This window comes from Neolamprologus multifasciatus, chromosome 15 (genome assembly GCF_963576455.1).
Source record: "Neolamprologus multifasciatus chromosome 15, fNeoMul1.2, whole genome shotgun sequence".
Taxonomy (NCBI): domain Eukaryota; kingdom Metazoa; phylum Chordata; class Actinopteri; order Cichliformes; family Cichlidae; genus Neolamprologus; species Neolamprologus multifasciatus.
This window is the reverse complement of record NC_140453.1, coordinates 7,903,685-7,921,946: the sequence shown is the minus strand read 5'-3', so window position 1 is coordinate 7,921,946 and position 18,262 is coordinate 7,903,685. Positions and strand designations below refer to the sequence as shown.

General features: G+C 41.8%; 1 protein-coding gene across 5 annotated transcripts in view; it reads left to right on the top strand.

Annotated features, from left to right (window-relative positions):
- Positions 1–321: 321 nt before the first annotated feature.
- The window catches only part of LOC146501487 (estrogen-related receptor gamma-like), a 33,164-nt gene continuing 15,223 nt past the window's right edge, over positions 322–18,262 (top strand). For 2 of the 5 annotated variants that reach the window (XM_085131964.1, XM_085131962.1), the window contains exons 1-4: positions 10,776–11,193; positions 15,248–15,505; positions 15,620–15,777; positions 17,011–17,127. In XM_085131964.1, the coding sequence (XP_084988090.1) occupies positions 11,138–11,193; positions 15,248–15,505; positions 15,620–15,777; positions 17,011–17,127 (589 nt within the window). In that variant the 5' untranslated portion in view covers positions 10,776–11,137. Of the gene's footprint in view, positions 487–10,775; positions 11,194–13,105; positions 13,163–15,247; positions 15,506–15,619; positions 15,778–17,010; positions 17,128–18,262 lie in introns of those variants that run through there. The other 3 variants (XM_085131965.1, XM_085131963.1, XM_085131966.1) reach the window with 3 other exon arrangements.

The following is an 18,262-nucleotide window of genomic DNA, read 5'->3' as shown; positions in this document are numbered from 1 at the left end:
TTTTCTCCCATCTTTTGCAAGGCTGCAATAGAAATCCCTCCTCTGTATCTGTGGGAATACAGGAACCCTGTGTGTCCTCTACCCTCCCTTCTACTCACCTCCTCCCTCTGCATATAAGGGTACACTGGCTTGTGTTCTCCCTCACCCCTCCAACAGTCTGCCCACCACCCACCCCTGCTCTTAGACACACTTTTTGTCTGACACACTCTCTCAGGACTCCCCCTGCGAGCAAGGTAGGCAGGTAAACTCAGCACTGGATCAGAGTGAGACGCTGAGAACAGAAAGAGAGGGAGGGAGGGTGAGGGGAATGTGTGTGTTTATGAAATTTTTGTGTGTTGGGAGTGTGTGTGCGTGCGTGCGCGTGCTGCTGCATCGCTGAGCTACAGAGACCGAAGGCGAGGAGAGCTGGAGCGTTTGTCCTTGAGACTGACTGACTGCAGCTATAGAGCGGAGGACCAGCCAGCCAGCCAGTGCATGAAACTGACAGTGAGTACTGAGCGAGCGCAATAAGGCTGAGCGGACGAAGAAGTAGTAGATGCGAGGTTTCTTTTAATTGCAGCAAATGTGTTGGTGATGTGGTTTTGTGTGTGTGTGTGTGTGTGTTTTCTGTTTTTGTTCCTTCGAAACAGTCCAGTGTGGTGTTGAATTGGAGCAGAAGTGTGTGTTTGTGTGTGTCTGTGTGTGTGTGCCAGAGCAGGTGAAGGTCTGCTCTGATCCCAGGTGAACTCATCTTTCAGGCTTTTTTTTATTTTTATTTTATTGTCTCACATCAACACTTGCTTCTGAGCCTTCATGTAAGACTTTGTAAAGCGGTTGGGCAGTTGTTAAGTGTGTCTGCGGCAGCGTCCTCTGTTTTTTTTCTTTTTTTGTCTGCATGCTACCCCCCCCCCCCCCCCCCCCCCAAAAAAAAAAAAATGTCAGTAAACACAACATCTGTCCAGCTCTGCCCCCACCACCACCACCACCCAACCCCCGGGCTTCTCTCTTCTTCCTCGGTGCTTCTGTTGACAGATCGATAGTTATGCATCTATAATTGGAAGTCATTATTTATGGCGGCCCTCCAAAGCGAGTCATTATCATGTGTAATCTTGCAGAAAATTACATTTTGACTGGTCTACCTTGGCACGGCCGGGATTAAGTGCGCTGTGCTGAGCGGGCTAACGGGCTGAGGGGATGACCGGAAGGTGGGGTCACCGCAAGGACCCCACCCCCGATGCCCGGTGAAAGAGTTGGGCAGGAAGGGGAGACGTTTAATTGTGTCACATCTCACCTCAAAAGCTGAAATATCCCAGAGGTGTATAAGGGGAAAGAAAGAACAGAAGCACAGTGTGAAGAGGGAGGGAGGTGAAATAACTGAAGGAAGAGACCTGGCATTAGCTCGACGTGGTACGAGACACCGTTGTGAAATGAGACGGGCTCACCTGTGGAGCTGCTGATAAAATGGGTTTGGCTGGGTTTGAGGCGGATGGGCAGATAAACGGAGAGCCAGAGGGTGAATTCATAAAGCTGTGGTAGCTGTGGGGGGGAAAAAAAACAGATAACGTGACAGGATAAGCTCTTTCAGTCTATGTGCGTTTTGCGTTGATTTGTTTATGCAGACATGCTGACATTGAGCTCGAGGGTAAAATTTGCCACCTGTGGAGATGTAAGTGAGATGATGAGATGGGCTGCATGGTGTTTCTGTGTATGTTTGTGTGTGGGTATGTGGGTATGTGAAATGTTTATAATAATTCCTGACATCAGCATTAGGTGTGTGAGATGCTGATTCCCAGGATTTAATGTGCCCCGGTCCCGCATCAGTGGATCCTCACCAGAGACCGGTCAGATAACCGTGTCTGTGCATGTGTGTAAAGGAGGGTTAACAACTTGTGAAAAAGCACCACTGACAAAGATAATACTCTTGAGTAAAAGTACCAATAGAACAGTGAAAATACATGCAAAAATCTTGCATTTAAAACTCTACTAAAGAAAAGGCTCAGGGATATAAACAGGTAAGATTAGCCTGCTTTTACTCCCTTTCTCCTGCCTTTCTTGATTACATTAATAACAATGTAGGACTACATGTATAATAGTCTTCTAGGCTAACATTACTCCTATTAACAGTTTGAATGTCGACAATGTCAGACTGAGAAAGCATTTTGAAGCGTTACTTATCTTCTTGTTATTATTGTTATTATCACACTGAAATTATGCATTTTGAATGAACTGCATTTTGTGGTCGTATTTTATTTTCTTTTTTTGTCATATCTCACAGGCTTGTTTTCTTTTCTATCATTCTAACGTTTTATGGCTTTGTCAATGAATTTGATCCTAATGATGCCACGTTAGTTCTGCCATCTATGCAAATTCCATCTATGCAGTTCTAATAAATGAAGCTAGTTATTCACAGGTCATATTTGCCATGGGTCCTGAATTAAAGCAAAATACAGCATGCAGTTGGGGGTCATGGTACTCTGTTGGGCATTTTAAACAGGAAAGACTCCATCACTGCATTCATCACCTTCATGGTTTCACACAGAAAGTTGTCAGAACATGTCTTTGCTTTTTGCAGATAATGTGGTTCTGTTGGCTTCATTGGACGATGACCTCCAGCTTGTCCTACAGCAGTTTGTATATGAGTGTGAAGGAGACGTGATGAGAATTAGCAACTGCAAGTCTGAGGCCATGGTCCTCAGCTAGAAAAGGCTGGAGTGTCCACTATGGGTCAGGAATAAATTGCTGTCCTAAGTGGATATATATATATATATATATATATATATATATATATGAGAGTCTTGTTTATGAGTAAGAGAAGAGGGAAGTGGTATATTGGTGCAGAACATGCTGCACGTTTGAGGAACAGTTTTCATTTCTAAAGAACTTCACCATTGTAACACAGTTCACTACATACTGAACTTACAGGATAGAAACAAAGTATCAATCCCCTCACAATTGTCAATCTATCAATCTGCCCTCCTCTACTGTAGTAGACTCTGTTTTCTGCCTGTTACAGTAAAGGAAGAGCTGATAGTGAAGCTGGCTGGCTGATCGACATTTCCACCCTCACCCATGGCTGTCAGCTGTGGGTAGTGACTGAAAAAATAAGATTACAGTTACAAGTGACAGACTCTGAGAAGATCCGCTACACCTCTTAATCAAATAGAGTCAACTGAGGTTGTTCTGGCATCTGGCTAGGATGCCTTCTAGGTGAGATGTTTCGGGAATGTCCTGGAGGAGGCCCTGAGGCAGACCCACGACAATTGTGTGCGTTATTTCCATTTTTGATTAGGGTCAAAATGACTGGTGTACTTAAATACAACACAAATAATGTTTACTTGAAATTGATACCAGAGTCAAAAGATGGTAAATAAGCTTTAAAGTAATAACATGGATATAAGCTGCAAGTTATATTAAAGAAAGGTTTTGACTTTTGGACAATGAAATATGAAAGCTAATTGTAATTTTGCAAAAGTAACAATAATCTATTTTTTTTCCTTTAGATGAAATTAATCATATAGCTAATAATGCTATAGTAAGAGATAGGTTGGTTGTCCATGTGATTTAAATGTGTCAGTAGGATGAGAGTTAAAAAGTTCAAGTTTACAAAAGAAGTTTATTAACTTAAAAAGTAAGAAAGAAAATGCAGAAACTCCAAATACTCAAGTGGGTACGTTTTCTGAATTAAGCTTTCCCTACTTAATCTATTTAATTACTTTAAGCTTTTTGGGTTTGTGGTGCTGGTTTAAAAAAACACAGAGAAAAAGAGGAGAATCAATCTCCAAGGACAGAATTTCAATAATGATCATATTAAGTAAATGAAATCCAAGCATACTTTATTTAGAGAAGACGTCAAGTAACTTCTAAATGACGCTATGCACCAAACCTCCTCGACAATATGCACAGGAGGACTCGAGGCTCAAGGGCATTACGCACAGCGAAGGAGACGAGACGGGAGATGTTCTTGTTTCTTTGTTTTTTTTCTGTTTTCTTCCCCTTTCAGCGGAAAGCGCACAGAAACAGAGGCGGCTGACCACAGGCCAGAAGCTGAGCAGTTAATCCAATAGGCTGCTGCTTGTTGAGAATATGAAAGGGTACTTGCTGTAGTAATCCACATTATGTTGTTAGAAGAAGCTCTGTTACATAATCACCCTAAGAACCTCCAGATGGGCTCCTGCCAGAAGACAACATGGCACGGTGATGGGACGGCAGACCAGTGACGTATTTGACTTTGAGCTCGCGCCTTGATGGACCTTGACGGTGCTTTCGAATAATCATCCCTTATCAAACTTGTTCAGCTAAAAGCAGTGTCCCGTTTTATAAATGTCACACACAATCCCTCCACTAGGGGGTAATCTAGTCAATTCATTTAACCAATAACACGAGCCCTTACTCAGTGCGTTTGGTCTCAAATATTCATAAAATACTCTTAAATTAGTCCTAATGAAATCCTGCCTTCCTGAAAGCTTTCCTGTGTATGTTTCCCAGAATGGCTCACCCCCTCCACCCTCCCAGAGGGACTTAACATCTCCAGATAAGTGGGAAAAAAACATTTCAAGACCACTGACCCACTAAGGATAGCTGCAGCAGGTTCTAGCAGCTCTAAGTGACATTTCTATAGTTGCTTTAGCTTCTCCCAGAGGCTTTCTCAGGTTTCTGGCATAAGCCTGTGTGCGTGTGTATGTATGTATGTATGCGTGTGTGTGTGTGTGACCTCTGATCCCTGTGCAGTGTACCACAGATCAATGCAGTGAAAGTGATCCGATTCCAAATGCTCATCTGCCACTTAATCTGTCATTTTATGTATCATTTCCCTTCCATTCATCTATTTAAAGGCATCCAACGACAAAGCACATGGCAGAGCTATCATTGCAGTTTCCTTTATTTGTTTTCCGTCTTATTTCTTTTGTCTTTCTCTCCTTTGACTTTCATGCGTCTCTCCCATTTAAGTGCCGGAGAGGTGCTGTGTCGGAGCAGCGGGACATCAGGGTTTGCACACAGTGTCAATAGTCTTTCCCACTGTCTCAGTAATTGATGGATGACTGTGAGTCAGATATAAACTAAGTAGATTACACTCACTAGATCTGAGGGCTGATGCTAATGTGCATGACGGAGGGGTTTGGAGCTGAAGAGTGACTGTCCAGTTTTGGAAGTCAACGCGACAGCTGGACCCAGAGGCTGAGAGACGGTGGCTGTGATTTTTGGGAAGAACATGCATACACACATATGCAGTGTGCCTGTTTAACCCGTACGTTTTCTTGTTTCTCAGACAAACTGGATGCATCTGGTGTGAGGGGTCAATACCTGACAGCTGGGTGCTTTGTTACATGCAGCATCCCTCCAGAGCAGATATTGAGCTCCTGTCGTCAGCTCAGGCTCAGCAGTGTAAAAATACTTTTGATGTTTAACTGCAGCCCAGCGTGTTTGGTTTCATTTGCTGCAGTTTGCTTCCATTCATGTCGTTGTCCAAGTTTGTCCAGTTGGTTTGTTGTTCAGTGTCAGGTTTTGTCATTTGTTGTTTATTTTGGTTTAAATAGTTAAAAAGGGGCCAAAATTGTCAAATGGGTCCAAAAAAAATTAGTTATATTTTGTTAGTCACTTCTTGTTTAAATCCTGGCTAATAGTTAGCTATTTAACTAGCTGATGAATCATAGACTACATTGATGTGGTTTATTAATATTGATGCCTCAATGGAAAATAAGTTGACAGCTATAATAACCCGAGGCCGAGAAACTGATAAATTAGCCTTGATGCTGATGGAATAACCCACCTAAATGTCCCTTTATGAAGCCTCCAGCTGTTTTCACCATCTTGCTGCTTTGACATAGGACTAATGATCAAAGGGTGGATCTGATAGTGAAACTGCACGGTCACTTCCGGTGAGCATACCTTCTAACTCTTAAATTACCACAGTTTAGCTGAAAATGAACAACCAAAACAGTTTATGCAGAGAAAGAGCCTGGTGGTTATGAAAAAGATGGTATGTTTAGCTTCTGTGTTAGCTTCTGTGTGCTAACATTTGCTAATAAAAGCTTAAAAGTACAACTGAGAGCAATGGGGGATAGCTTTGGAGATATATATGTGTGTATATGAAAATAATTCATTTTTTCTGGCCAAAAAAGAAACTCCTTGAAGCACACTCAAATGCAATTGCTGGCCACTTTGTTAGGTACACCTTGCTAGTAAGAGGCTGGATCGCCTTTGGACTTTTTGACAAAAGTGCTAGAAACATTGCTCAGAGATTTTGGTCCACAGATAACACCACACAGTTGCTTCACATCCATGGCAACCACATCCAAAATTTGCCCTACTAGATTGGATTCTGGTGACTGCCGATGTTATTTGAGTACAGTGAACTCATTTTCATGTTCAAGAAACCAGTTTAAGATGATATGAGCCGTCATGACGCTGTGGTCATAAAAGGATGGACATGGTCATTAACAACACTCAGGTGGGTTATGGTGTCTAAACTACTGTTCTTATATGACAGGAATGCCAACTGGTGTGGTCTTCTGCTTCCGCAGCCCATCCGCATCTATATTAAGTATGTTGTGCTTTCAGAGATGGTCTTCTGTATACCTCGGTTGTAATGAGTAGTTATTTTGAGTTACCGTTGTCTTACTATCAGTTCAAACAGTCTGGCCATTCTCCTCTGACCTCTGAGAAGGGATTTTTTAAACCTAAAGACTTCTGCTCACTGGATATTTTCTTTCTTTCTTTCATTCATTCATTCATTTTTTTTAAAAGACCATTTAAACTGCATAGATTGTTGTTTTGGGGAAAATCCCAGTAACTAATCAGTTTCTGAAATACTCAGACTACATTCAAAGTCATGTAAATGACCTTTCTTCTCCATCCTGATACTCAGTTTGAGCTTCAGCAGCTTGTCCTGACCATGTCTACAAAGCTAAATGCATTGAGTTGCTGCCATGTGACTGACCGGTCAGATATTTGTGTTAGCAAGCAGTTGCACAGGTGTACTCAATAGACTGACCGGTGAATGTTTTAAATGGGTTGTATACTTGTGTAGTTTTAAAAAAGAGTTTGGACAAATACTGGATAGAATAAGATTTTCAATTAGTTAAAAAAGTTAACGGTAAGTTTTTACAATTTACATAGGAAAGGTTGGCTGCTTACATATTCTTTTACCTTAGAAATATGTAATACTTGCTGCCTGAATGAGAACTTACTTTAAACCTGTTTGATTGTAATTTTTCAGCCAACTGACTGAAGTTAATGAGTGCCACATCTTATCTGTCCAACTTAAAAACATCAACTGCAAAGTGAACAAACAGCACCTTTTCATACAGTGGCACAAAGTCATAAGGAAATTATCTGAACATTTCTCTTTCAAGTGGTTCAATTGACGCCGCTATGACTTGGCTCAGGCAAACCCTACTATTGTTGTTGAGTGTCTCGAGAATGCTCGGCTGTTGCCAAGGAAAATATTAACTGCTGATAAAATAATTAATCTGTTGTTTAATTTCAACCTGAACTTTTCAATCTTCTGCATTTATTATATGGGAAAAAAAAAATCTTGACCCTTTTTGAGCCAAACTAAACAGATAAAAATCGTTTTAATGTCAACTCTAAGTTTCCTAAATGGTTTATAGAAGATAATTTCTCAGCGTAAAAATGTTTTATCTCTTACATCAGCTTTAAGGAGATGTGACTCGTGATACTTGTCTTGGTTTTTGTGTTTTATGGTTGTGATAAAATTGTCTACGTTGGAAATCACACTCTTTATCCTTCACAGGTTTTCTTATGTACTTTCCTCTTTGTGTTTGCATGTGCTTGCATTGATATGTTTGTTTACACATATCTGTGTATGAGGCTGCTTTAATGCAGAGTGTGTTAGTGCTGGCTGGGTGTTTCATGTGGTGCATAATGAGATAAAGTCCCACTCCGTGCAGTCTGCTGTCTGGCCTTTTATCTGAGCTACAGATTAGCGCAGGTGATTTCATTCCTGTGGAAGTTTAGCAGGGGGTTGGCTCAGAGCACTAACACGACATCATGACGATCAGAGAAGACGAGATGGGCCAAGGGTTTGTGTTGTTTCTTCCTTTCAAACCTAAAGGTCAGATCAGCTGGTCTGGAAAAGTAAAATGCATGTTCAACACCTGTGTTGTGCATCGGTGGAAAACATTAAACTGCTGCATTGTTGCCACAGGAAAGTTACTGTGTCCTATGTTAATTTAGATAGAACTGGAACCATGTGGTCACACAGTATAATACACTACAATGTTAAAATGACATGTTTTGATTTGAACACCGATTACACTCTATCCTGACTGTGAGTAAACCTGTCTCTCGCAGCATAACCAAACACACTACATGGCAGATGTCTGCATGTACACGTGTGCTCGTGTGTCTTCACATAGAGGGATTTTTGTTGACCCCTTCATGTGTGTTTTTGTCGTTAAAGTGGATTAGGATGTAGTTACCACGCGTTGCCTAAGACCCATCTAACCCTTGAGCTACTTAGAGTAGCTTCACTCTCTCAGGACGACTGGCAGGATTCATTAGAGGACTGACTGTTTTATTACTTTGATTAGTTGTGTTGGATTTCTGACATAGCATCATGCTACATCATGTACTTGTGGTGGGTAGTTTACACTCATCATGGGCATGAATGTCATGGTACTTTTTGGAATGATGGATGATGATTTATAAAAAGTATACAAACATATCTGCTTAAATTTCCCTTAACAAATTACGGCTTGATCAGATGCTTTTTGTAGCCACTACCCAACTTTTGGCATAATTCTGGCTGGATATTTGATCAGTCGTCTTGGCAGGATTGGTAGAGTTCATTTAAATTGATTGGTTTTCTGGCACAAACCCAGCTTTCAAGCATAGTCCACAAATTTCCAACATGCCTTTCCAGAAGCTTAACGTTATCCTGCTTTATCCATTGCAAAACAAGTTTTGATGTGTGTTTGGGGTCATTGTCCTGCTGGACTAAACTGTGTCCAGGTTTCTAGCTGTTGAATTGAGCTGAACTTTTGAATTTGCAGATAGTCGTCTTTCATTATTAAATCCATTTTGTGCAGTGTATCAGTACCACTGGCACCGAAACAACTGGCACCAGGGTGTGATACTACCACCAGCATGCTGGACAGCTGGTACAGTGCTCTTATGTTTGAAAGCCTCACCTCGCCTCACCTCACCAAGCATACCTCTTGTCATTGTAGTCAAATAGCTCAATCTTTTTCTTGTCTAACCGTAAAACTTTTCTCCAGAAGCCATTTGGCTATGTGGGTACCTGCAAAATTTCAGTTGAGCTTTAAGGTGTTAATTTTGGAGCGGTGGCTTCTTTCTCGGTCGGCATCCTCTCAGTCAATGGTAATGGCACTTCACTGTATACGGTGACACTCGGGTTCAAGGAGTTTCCAGTTCATGGGAGGCTTAAGCTTTGTTGGGTTGTTTCTGAACATCCTATCCAATTTCCTCTCATCTGAGGGTGACAGTTTGGGTCCTCTGACCTTGACAAAGTGTTGCCAAATAATCTGTACTTGCATAAAATTGTTTGCACTGATGATCTTGGAATTTGCAGTTAAGAAATCTTCCCGCCTTGTGTAAATCTTCAAGTACTCAGTCTTAGATTTTCCCGAGTTCTGGGTATAGGTCAATCCAATGAGTGCTGTCAAACAAATCCTTTTCGGCTGTAGTCAATCATGATCGCTAACAAGATGTTAACAAGGCCTTGTCAAGTTAAAAGAGATGTATACTTTTGACCCTCTGTGTATTATAGAAAATAAGTTAAAACCTGTTCACTAAATCCACCTGGGACAAAGAACAGTAAATTACCACGACATTCATGCCGATGATGAGTGCATGTAAATTTCTGACCACAGCTTTACATGATCAGAGCACTGACATTAACATCGAGATACTTTGTTTTTTTGTTAAATCTCTTCTTGTGTTTACTGTGCTGTGTTGTTTCTTTTAACCATATAATCCTTTAACTTTGCCGTTTGCTGTGCTGGACAACTACTGTGTTTCCTTATCTTGTATGCACACGTGCTTAGCGAGCGAAAGCCATCACGTTAGGCTTCCAGGTATAGCTCATTAGAACAGCACTAAGTCAGTTAAGGCCAAGGTAGAAATCGTGCAAATGTCTTTGTGTGAGTAGACATTCATATATTTGTTTATTGCGCCGCCTGTTTCGATTGATGGAGGGGAATGAAGACATTTTTCAGCTCAGCATTTATAAATTATTTTACATGGCTGGTACCACCTACTGTGTTATAGTTTTTTTTTTTTTTAAAAGATAGAGTAATGCAGCATCTAAAAATCATTTTCAGTGTTGGTTTACTTCTTATTTCCTGAACCTAGAAATATTCAATATGTATATAAGGTTTTTGCTTAAAATATAAACCAACTAGTGATCATATTTCTTTGATTCTAACTTCAAACCAAATTAGACTAAATATCTCTGATAAGCTGCAGAAACTGGACACACTATTGAATTGCAATTTAAATGTCCTGTAGTTGTCTGTAGTTGTTGTTATGGTGCTTTGAGAGAAACATATAAAGATTATCCCATAAGATGTACACTAATATGCATATTAAGAGATTTGTGATATATTTAGTGTCTTTTTAATATAAAGTAGCAATACAACAGTAAATAATACCTGTTACATATTTGGATTTTTCTCATAACTAAAACATGTTAAAGTCATCCTCTCCATATATCCACCTGCCCCAGTAGCCATGTCTCTCATTGGCTTAGAGGGCAGCCAATCAGTTGCAAGCTCAACCTTCTGGGGGATGGCCATTCAAATTGTGTGGCTGGGTGTTCTTGAGGGCCGGCTTTTACTTGGAGACCCTTGTCACACGCAGCTTCCAGTCACAACAGTCAGGACTTCAAAGGCAGCCAGAGGCTGTTGGTGAGAAGAGTGAGTGACAGGAATACAGACGCAGGGACAATGAGTGGAGCTGATAGAGTGATACAGTAGAGGGAAGGGCAGTAGATGGAGACAAACTTTTGAGGCCGAATATAGAGAAAGTGAGAAACGGTGCAGTGATAGATAATAGCGCATAAAAGCTGTCGAGCAGAAGGACAGGACAGATCCAGGGAAGGAGGAGGAGGCAGGCAGAAGCAGACGTCCCTGGACAGAACATTTCCTCCTCTTCAGAGCATGGTGACAGAGTTCACATGGATTTAGTCGACCTCTACCTCCCGGAGTGTTTCACCTACCACTCTAACACAGAGTAAGTACTGTCTTATAGCAGAATGACTCCACAGAACCTGAAGGGTGTCCTCTCAAACAGTACAAAGTGCAGATGAAGCCAAGATTGTGTTCACGCCATGCTTCATCACATTGACTGACTCACTGTTTCTGTGTATTTGCGATAGAACTCAAATCATTATTGCAAAACAGACGTGGCCTGTGACAATCTTTATTGCCGAGGGTGACGGGGGGAGGGGGTTAAAAAAGTGTTTTCTGTGGTGCAGCATCAACACTGTTTACTCCACCTTTAAAGAAAAAGAAGTTGCTCATCTTGTCTTGATCATTTACCTTGTTCTCATTGTTCTGTTCAGAAGAATACACATCAGCACACACACACAGCCTTATCTGTGTCATCTTGTCTTCTTTTGACATTATGTTGTGTAAATATTTGAGTTCACATTCATTTTAATGTAGGCCTGCAGTCCTTTCCAGCTTTTGCTCTTTGAACACTTTCATTAACGTTTTATGTGCCTTGGGTACGTTCGGATCAAACTTTTATGAGTGTGAAGGTTTGTTTGGATTGATCACAGTAGCCATTGCTCATTGTTTGTTTGTTGATAGTGAGGGTAAGCAGGCAAGGCCAGGTTAGAGGTAACTAGTGGTTGCTTGTGTCATCCAAGGCTGGTGAAAATCCTCCACAAGAACAATGCAAATGGGAAAAGAAAAATCAAGCAGCTGTTTGATTGCGAGTTTGCTGGGTTTTTTTTTTTTTGATTGCTTGTTTTGTCCGTAATCACAAACAGAAACACAAAAAATTGGTTCATTATCATCACAGCGGCGTAATCAATGTGATCGAATGTTTGGGGATTTAGAGTAAGATTCCTCGGGAGAGCGTGGGAACGAAGACAGAAATCTAGCAGACATGTGAGCGCGCTGTTTCCGTGATTGTTTGTGACACACGCAACCGGATAAGGAACGTTAGAAAAGGTGATGGCGGCCGCAGATGATCCCTGTGAATGGCACGCTATCCATGTTTCCCGCAGACCCAAGCTCCAGCCACGGGTGCCGCATCTCTGTGCTTCATCCAAAGCCTGACTAAGGCTCTTACGGCTGCTCGGGGTGCCTCTGATCCCTGCTCATCTCTGGCTCATTAGTAATAAAAACACTGCTGAGACCCCGCTGACCTCAATCGCTCTTCCTAAGGTTTGGAGCTAAAAGGTTAGTCAACAGGCCCTTGAAGTTTTTGGGGAGGTTTTATAGTATTAAACAAAGACTTCTCTTCCTTCGAGGCTTTTAAATAAATCTATTTTGTTCTATTTTCTTAGCGTATTGTGATCAGTTTTTGAGATTTTCTTCCCTCCCTATTTTCCCCTCAATCTCATTCCCTGCCTCCACGCAGCCGGGTCATTGTTGTCTGCATTATGACTTTGCTCCTTTTCAAAGAAAGTACCCCCCCTCCCTTACCCCTTCCTTTCCTTTCCTTTTGACACCCCCCAGGTTAATGAGCCTCAGGACTGCCCCTTTTCTCTCCGTCCCTCTCTGTTTTTTTCACGCTCCCTCTATCGGTCTGCCTCCCGTGTAATTTCCTCCCGCCTCTTGTCGGTCTGTCCGTCTTTTTGTCTTCTTGTTGCTGTTGCCAAGATGCAGTTAGAGTTGTTTTGGATACTGGTATGATAACTTTGAATACCCCACCCCAACCAAACACACACACACAATGATTTATCCCTGCTGCACTGAGCTGTACAAGCTGCACCAACCGTTTTTTGATGGGCTTTTATGTGGAGTTGTAGATTAGTAATCTGTCAGAGTGAATATCACATCTGATCACCCCACTCTAATGCAATTTCATTATGAAAGCAAAATGCCTACGACCCCCCCCCCCCCCCCCCCCCCCCCCCCCCCCGTGATGCATTATAATGGGAGAGCGCAAAGTATATCTCACTCTGTACCTGTCAGGGACTCGACACAGCAATATGGACACCTGTGATGGATAGCCATTGAGACTACCAGTGAGTCATTTTAAAAGGAAACTGAAATCTATTCACTGCGCTGTTATTATAGTCTTTGAATTGGATTGGAGAGGGTGGAGATGCAGCGGCGGGGAGTGCGGGAGCAAAATGGTATCATAGGGATAAAATGAAACATTTAAGGCACCATAAGCAACAGTATTTTATTGTAAAAAATAGCACTTTTTTTGTGAAAAGTAGTGCGGTGAAAATTCTTCCACTCTGCAGCACCGTGTGGGGTCATTTCCAGCTGCAGGTGGCTGTGGGAGAGCAAAGCAGCTTGGGCTCAGAGGAGGGTGTATCTAAGACTTTTTATCTGCTGGAAGACAAGAGTAACAGGATTGCAAATGAACGGCGATGCTACTCTGATATGTAAATGGGCAAAAGTTGCCAAAATGCAACAGTATTTCTAAAGGTTGTAATTTGATTTAGAGAAGGCAACTTAGTTAAAAGCTCAGCCACAGTTTTTGGTGCTCGAACGTTTTTGATTCTGCTGCTTTGGATTTATTCTACTGTACCAAAGCAGTTGAGCTTTGATTTCCAAGCTCTTTGAAGGCAGCAGTCGCTGTGATAACACTGGTACAGTTGTTTGGTTTTCCTATCAAGACCTTAGTTGTCTTGCTCAGTGCCTTACTGTGCGTGTCCGTGTATGTTTTTGTGGGCTTGTAGAGGGGTCAGTAGCGCGTGGCCATGGTTTACTCAGTGGGTGGTTAAAAGCAGCCAGTCTTTTTGCCTACCAAATAAGTTGTGATTGGAAGCTGCTGATTTACATGGCAGGAAACCGACTGAATTGGACCTCAACCTCAACAAGCCAAGAATAGAGTGGGAGAGATGTACGGATAGTGTGTGGGGTGTGTGTACAGCAGTTTTCTTTTTTGGGGTTTTTGTTTTGGAAGTTAGGCCTGGCGCCAAGGAGCTGCATGCAATGTAAGTGTTAGGGTGTTTATGAAGACACATGCTTTGACATGTGTCCGTAAGAATGTGCGTGCCAGGAGGTGTAGTGTGTTCCCGATCGTAGGAATCTCAAGTGTATGCGGCGAAGACTACGTTCTTTATTTTTACATCCGCGCACAAAAGTCTGACGCCACAATGCGAGCGAGCGTGTGCGCAGGTGTGTGTGTGTGTGTGAGCGCAGATCACATGCCTGCAAGCCTACTGTACGCTTCAGCTGGTTTCAAATGCTTTTTCTCCTCGGCATGGTGACAGAGAGTCTGTTGTGGTCACATCCTAATCCAATAATAGAGCCATGATACACACTTTAACATGCAGGCCTAGGAGAAGATTTATTTCCAGCTTTTATTACATAACTAATAATGGAAAGATTTTTTTAAAATTCTTTCATTTACTTAAGGATTGACTTCTAACAAAAGCTGTACTTTCCACTTTATATTTCTTACAAAAAACACCTGCACAGTTGTTGTATCTGGTTTAGGCTTCAGGCAGTTTATCAGGTCAAATATGGTAAATGAGAGAAACAAAGAGAAAATAGATTGAAGACAACAGGCAATAAAAGTGGAAGGAATGTGAGTATATTTGGATTGAACATGACGGTGTGGATGATTGCTGGTTTAGCTATTTTCCTAGGTTTGCTTAAGCAATCGCTTCTCTGAAAACAAAGCAGTGTAATGAACAGCAGCTTTGCATATGGGGGAAATCACAAACGGCTGGTTTCTGTAACACTCGGACGGATGTGGAGACTGGTATGCGGTGTTGTTGAAGCGTTGTGGATTTGTGAAATTAAAAAACTGATATGTTCAACAGAAATTACGTCCTTTTTCATTCTTTTTTTTTAACCGTTTAGCCAACAAATACACACCTGTGTTTGTGAAGAGATGTGAATCCATTTATTAATTTCAAGTATATTCATTACACGATTGCTATCTGTGTAGATGATGCCAGAACTAATAAAACTTATATAAAACTAATCAAAGCCCACCGACCTGAAGGTCAGCTGCAAATATTAATAGCAATATCAGAGTGACTAAATAAAGATGACTTCAAATTCTCCAACATAGATATATATTAAAATAAGATGCATACACACATCATATGTATTAAATTCTTTTTTCTTTTTTCTTTTGTCTCCAGGCATCTGGACAGGATGTCAGTGAGGGGCTTGGACCCCACCTGTCCCTCTTCTATAAAGCGTGAGCCTTCCAGCCCCAGCCCCAGCTCTCAGGGTGATGTCAGCCCGGCTCAGCCCAGTCCTGGAAGCTCTTCCTCGGACACAAACTCCAGCTACGGTCCTCTCACCAAAGGCCACAATCACAATAATGGGCAGGACTCGCCAGGCCTCTTTAGTCACACAACGGGGTTGGCCAGTAATGGAGGAGCAAATAGGTTGGTGTATGTGTCATATTCTCCTTTATTTCATCTGTTTTACTCCATTTTGTATGTGAAATGATATTATTACTATATCTATGTATTACCCTTATTTTTACTTTTCCTTTCTCTCTCCAGGAGGTTTGGTGAGGAAGAAGGCCAAGTCAAGTGCGAATTCATGCTGGGCTCTGTAGCCAAGCGCCTATGTCTAGTGTGTGGTGACGTGGCGTCTGGCTACCACTATGGTGTGGCCTCTTGTGAAGCTTGCAAGGCCTTCTTTAAGAGGACCATCCAGGGTGAGACTGGCACTGTATATAAAACACACATTCACAAACATGCTCAGTTTCAGTAACCGCATTTATTGTGATTAGCATGGCTGATAATGCCTTCCTGCATCATATAAACCTGTTTTAGGAGCAACAAGGTGTAGATGTTCCCTGATCATTTGTTTTGGGAAAAACAAGCCCTGATCAGTTAGCTCACAGCTTCCGCCTTCAAAACTGCAGAAAGGCTTTAAATAAAGATCTGCTCGCAAGCAGCTGATATGCGGTTATACTTAGACCACTGTGTATAGTCAACATCGCTGAGTTTAGGTTTAAAGCTTGACATGTGTGCGCAATCGCTTCAGCCCTGAAGGAAGTCAGCAAGGAGAGCCGGCAGCATGCAGTTTGTGTGTTTTAAAGGGATTGTCCCCTCTTGGCCCAGCTCAGGAGCCTGACAGGAAGCGTTTAGTTTAGGCCTCTAGAAGTTGGCTATTCTAGATGAGTTCACAGAGCAAGCTTCACTGGCTGTCGCGTCAGACAAAGCAAATCTGGCTCATCAGATACTTCCTATCGCTGATCAAGGGTGGCAGCTAAAAGCATCCCCAACTGGCAGAAAGCCATCAGATTTAACAAACACCTTGGGTTGCTAGTTAGTGTGGAGAACATGTATGTTTTGTTTTTTTTTTTAAATGTGGACATTTACCACAACCTTATAGTGAAATTTACTTAATAGGGTAATCAGGATCGCTTATCAGGGTAATCAGGGTCGGTTACAAGTCGAGACCACAAATACATTAACCCTCTGGTATAATTTACCACAACTTTATAGTGAAATTAACTTGTTAGGGTAATCAGTCAGTTATGGGGTAAAACCACAAATACACAACAGAAAACCTGAGATCCAACATGGTGCAAATAAGGAACAGTCTAAGGAACTACAACCTTAAAGTCAGCGTATCTACCCAATCTACCCAATTTCGCTGTGCAAGAAACTGCACAATGACAATAAAAAGCTCTAAGTCTAACTCTAAGTATCTCAGCCTTGGTTTAATAACATTTCCTTTTGAAAAAAAACTATGTTTCTCAAAAGTACCTCAGTTTAGATCCTTTACAGATGCCAGTGAGGTTTGCTGTGTAATCTCAACATTTTCTCAGACATAATAGAGATAGCAGTGACAATGAGTAATACTGAATTGCTGCTTCATTGTTTGCAAAGCAACTACTAAGTCCCCCCCCCCCCCCCCCTTCTCACTTGTTATCCTCCAGGTAACATCGAATACAGCTGCCCAGCATCCAATGAATGTGAAATCACCAAGAGAAGACGGAAATCTTGCCAGGCTTGTCGATTTGTGAAATGTCTGGCAGTGGGCATGTTGAGAGAAGGTCAGCTATATCCTAAAAAAAAAACCTTTTCCCATCCTTGTCAAAACCTTACTCGAGCTGCCTTTTTTTTCTGAGATCGATCAGTCGGTGGCAGAATTTCAAATCTCCTCTTTCAGACAGTTGAGAAAGAGAGTGAAGCCTAATACAAGTCTGGCTGCAATTACTTTGTAGTGCATTCCTCTAAACAATAACCTAGTAAACCCTTCACAGTAGTTGTGTAAACTCAAATGAAACCTAAAACTTCTGACCGTTAAAATTCAAGCTCTCTGTTCCGGCTACGAGGTGCGTGTGTGTAGGTACTTTGTATGTGTGGTAAACACAAGTTTGAACAATGCAGAGCTGTGTCTTAGAGAGGGAGGAGAAAGCTAATAACTGCTCATCTGTGTCAATCTTTGCTTCATGAGTCTTCCTCTGAAATAGCCTATGGGCATGTGCCAACTTGTGTAGGTGTGTGAGCAGTGCTGCAGCAGCTATTAAGATAACAGAGCCCGCTGTGAGCTGCACAGTTAAAGGAGAGTTAAAGGGCAGATTAAACTAGAATGGGATAAGTTACCTATTAAAGCCTACTGAGCCTGCTGTTTTGCAGTAATCAATAACATTCTGCCACTTCTTACATCAGAATTATAGGATCTGTGCTAACAGATCCCAGTCACCTTACAGAGTATTTATACTTATTAAATACTGCTACAATACATCAAATAATTTTAGCAATGAGCTTTCATGTTCCTGCCTTTTTTCTATAGCTAAGGTCCACCCTGCAAAATTTCATCATACATGCTCAAAAACATGAGATGACAGTGGTAAATATGTTCCACTAGTACTCTGTGAGTGTGGTCAGGTGCTCCTTTAGTGTCACTATGTGCCTGCGGTGTGACATATTATCCAGATTTAGAAGTGACTCAAAAAGGAAAACATTAGCGACCTCCTACAGTACCGGCCACTTGTTGCCTTCTGCGTATGTCCACGAGAAGATAAGGAAGAGAGAGGGGAGCTGATGAAACGCATGAGTGGGTGGGTGGGGGGGTGAAATCCAAGGCATAAGAGAGAGTAAATAGAATTATTAAGCATTGTTGTCAGCATCACACACCATGTAATTCACAAGAGCCATATTGAATTCAAAAACCTTTATTCAGTG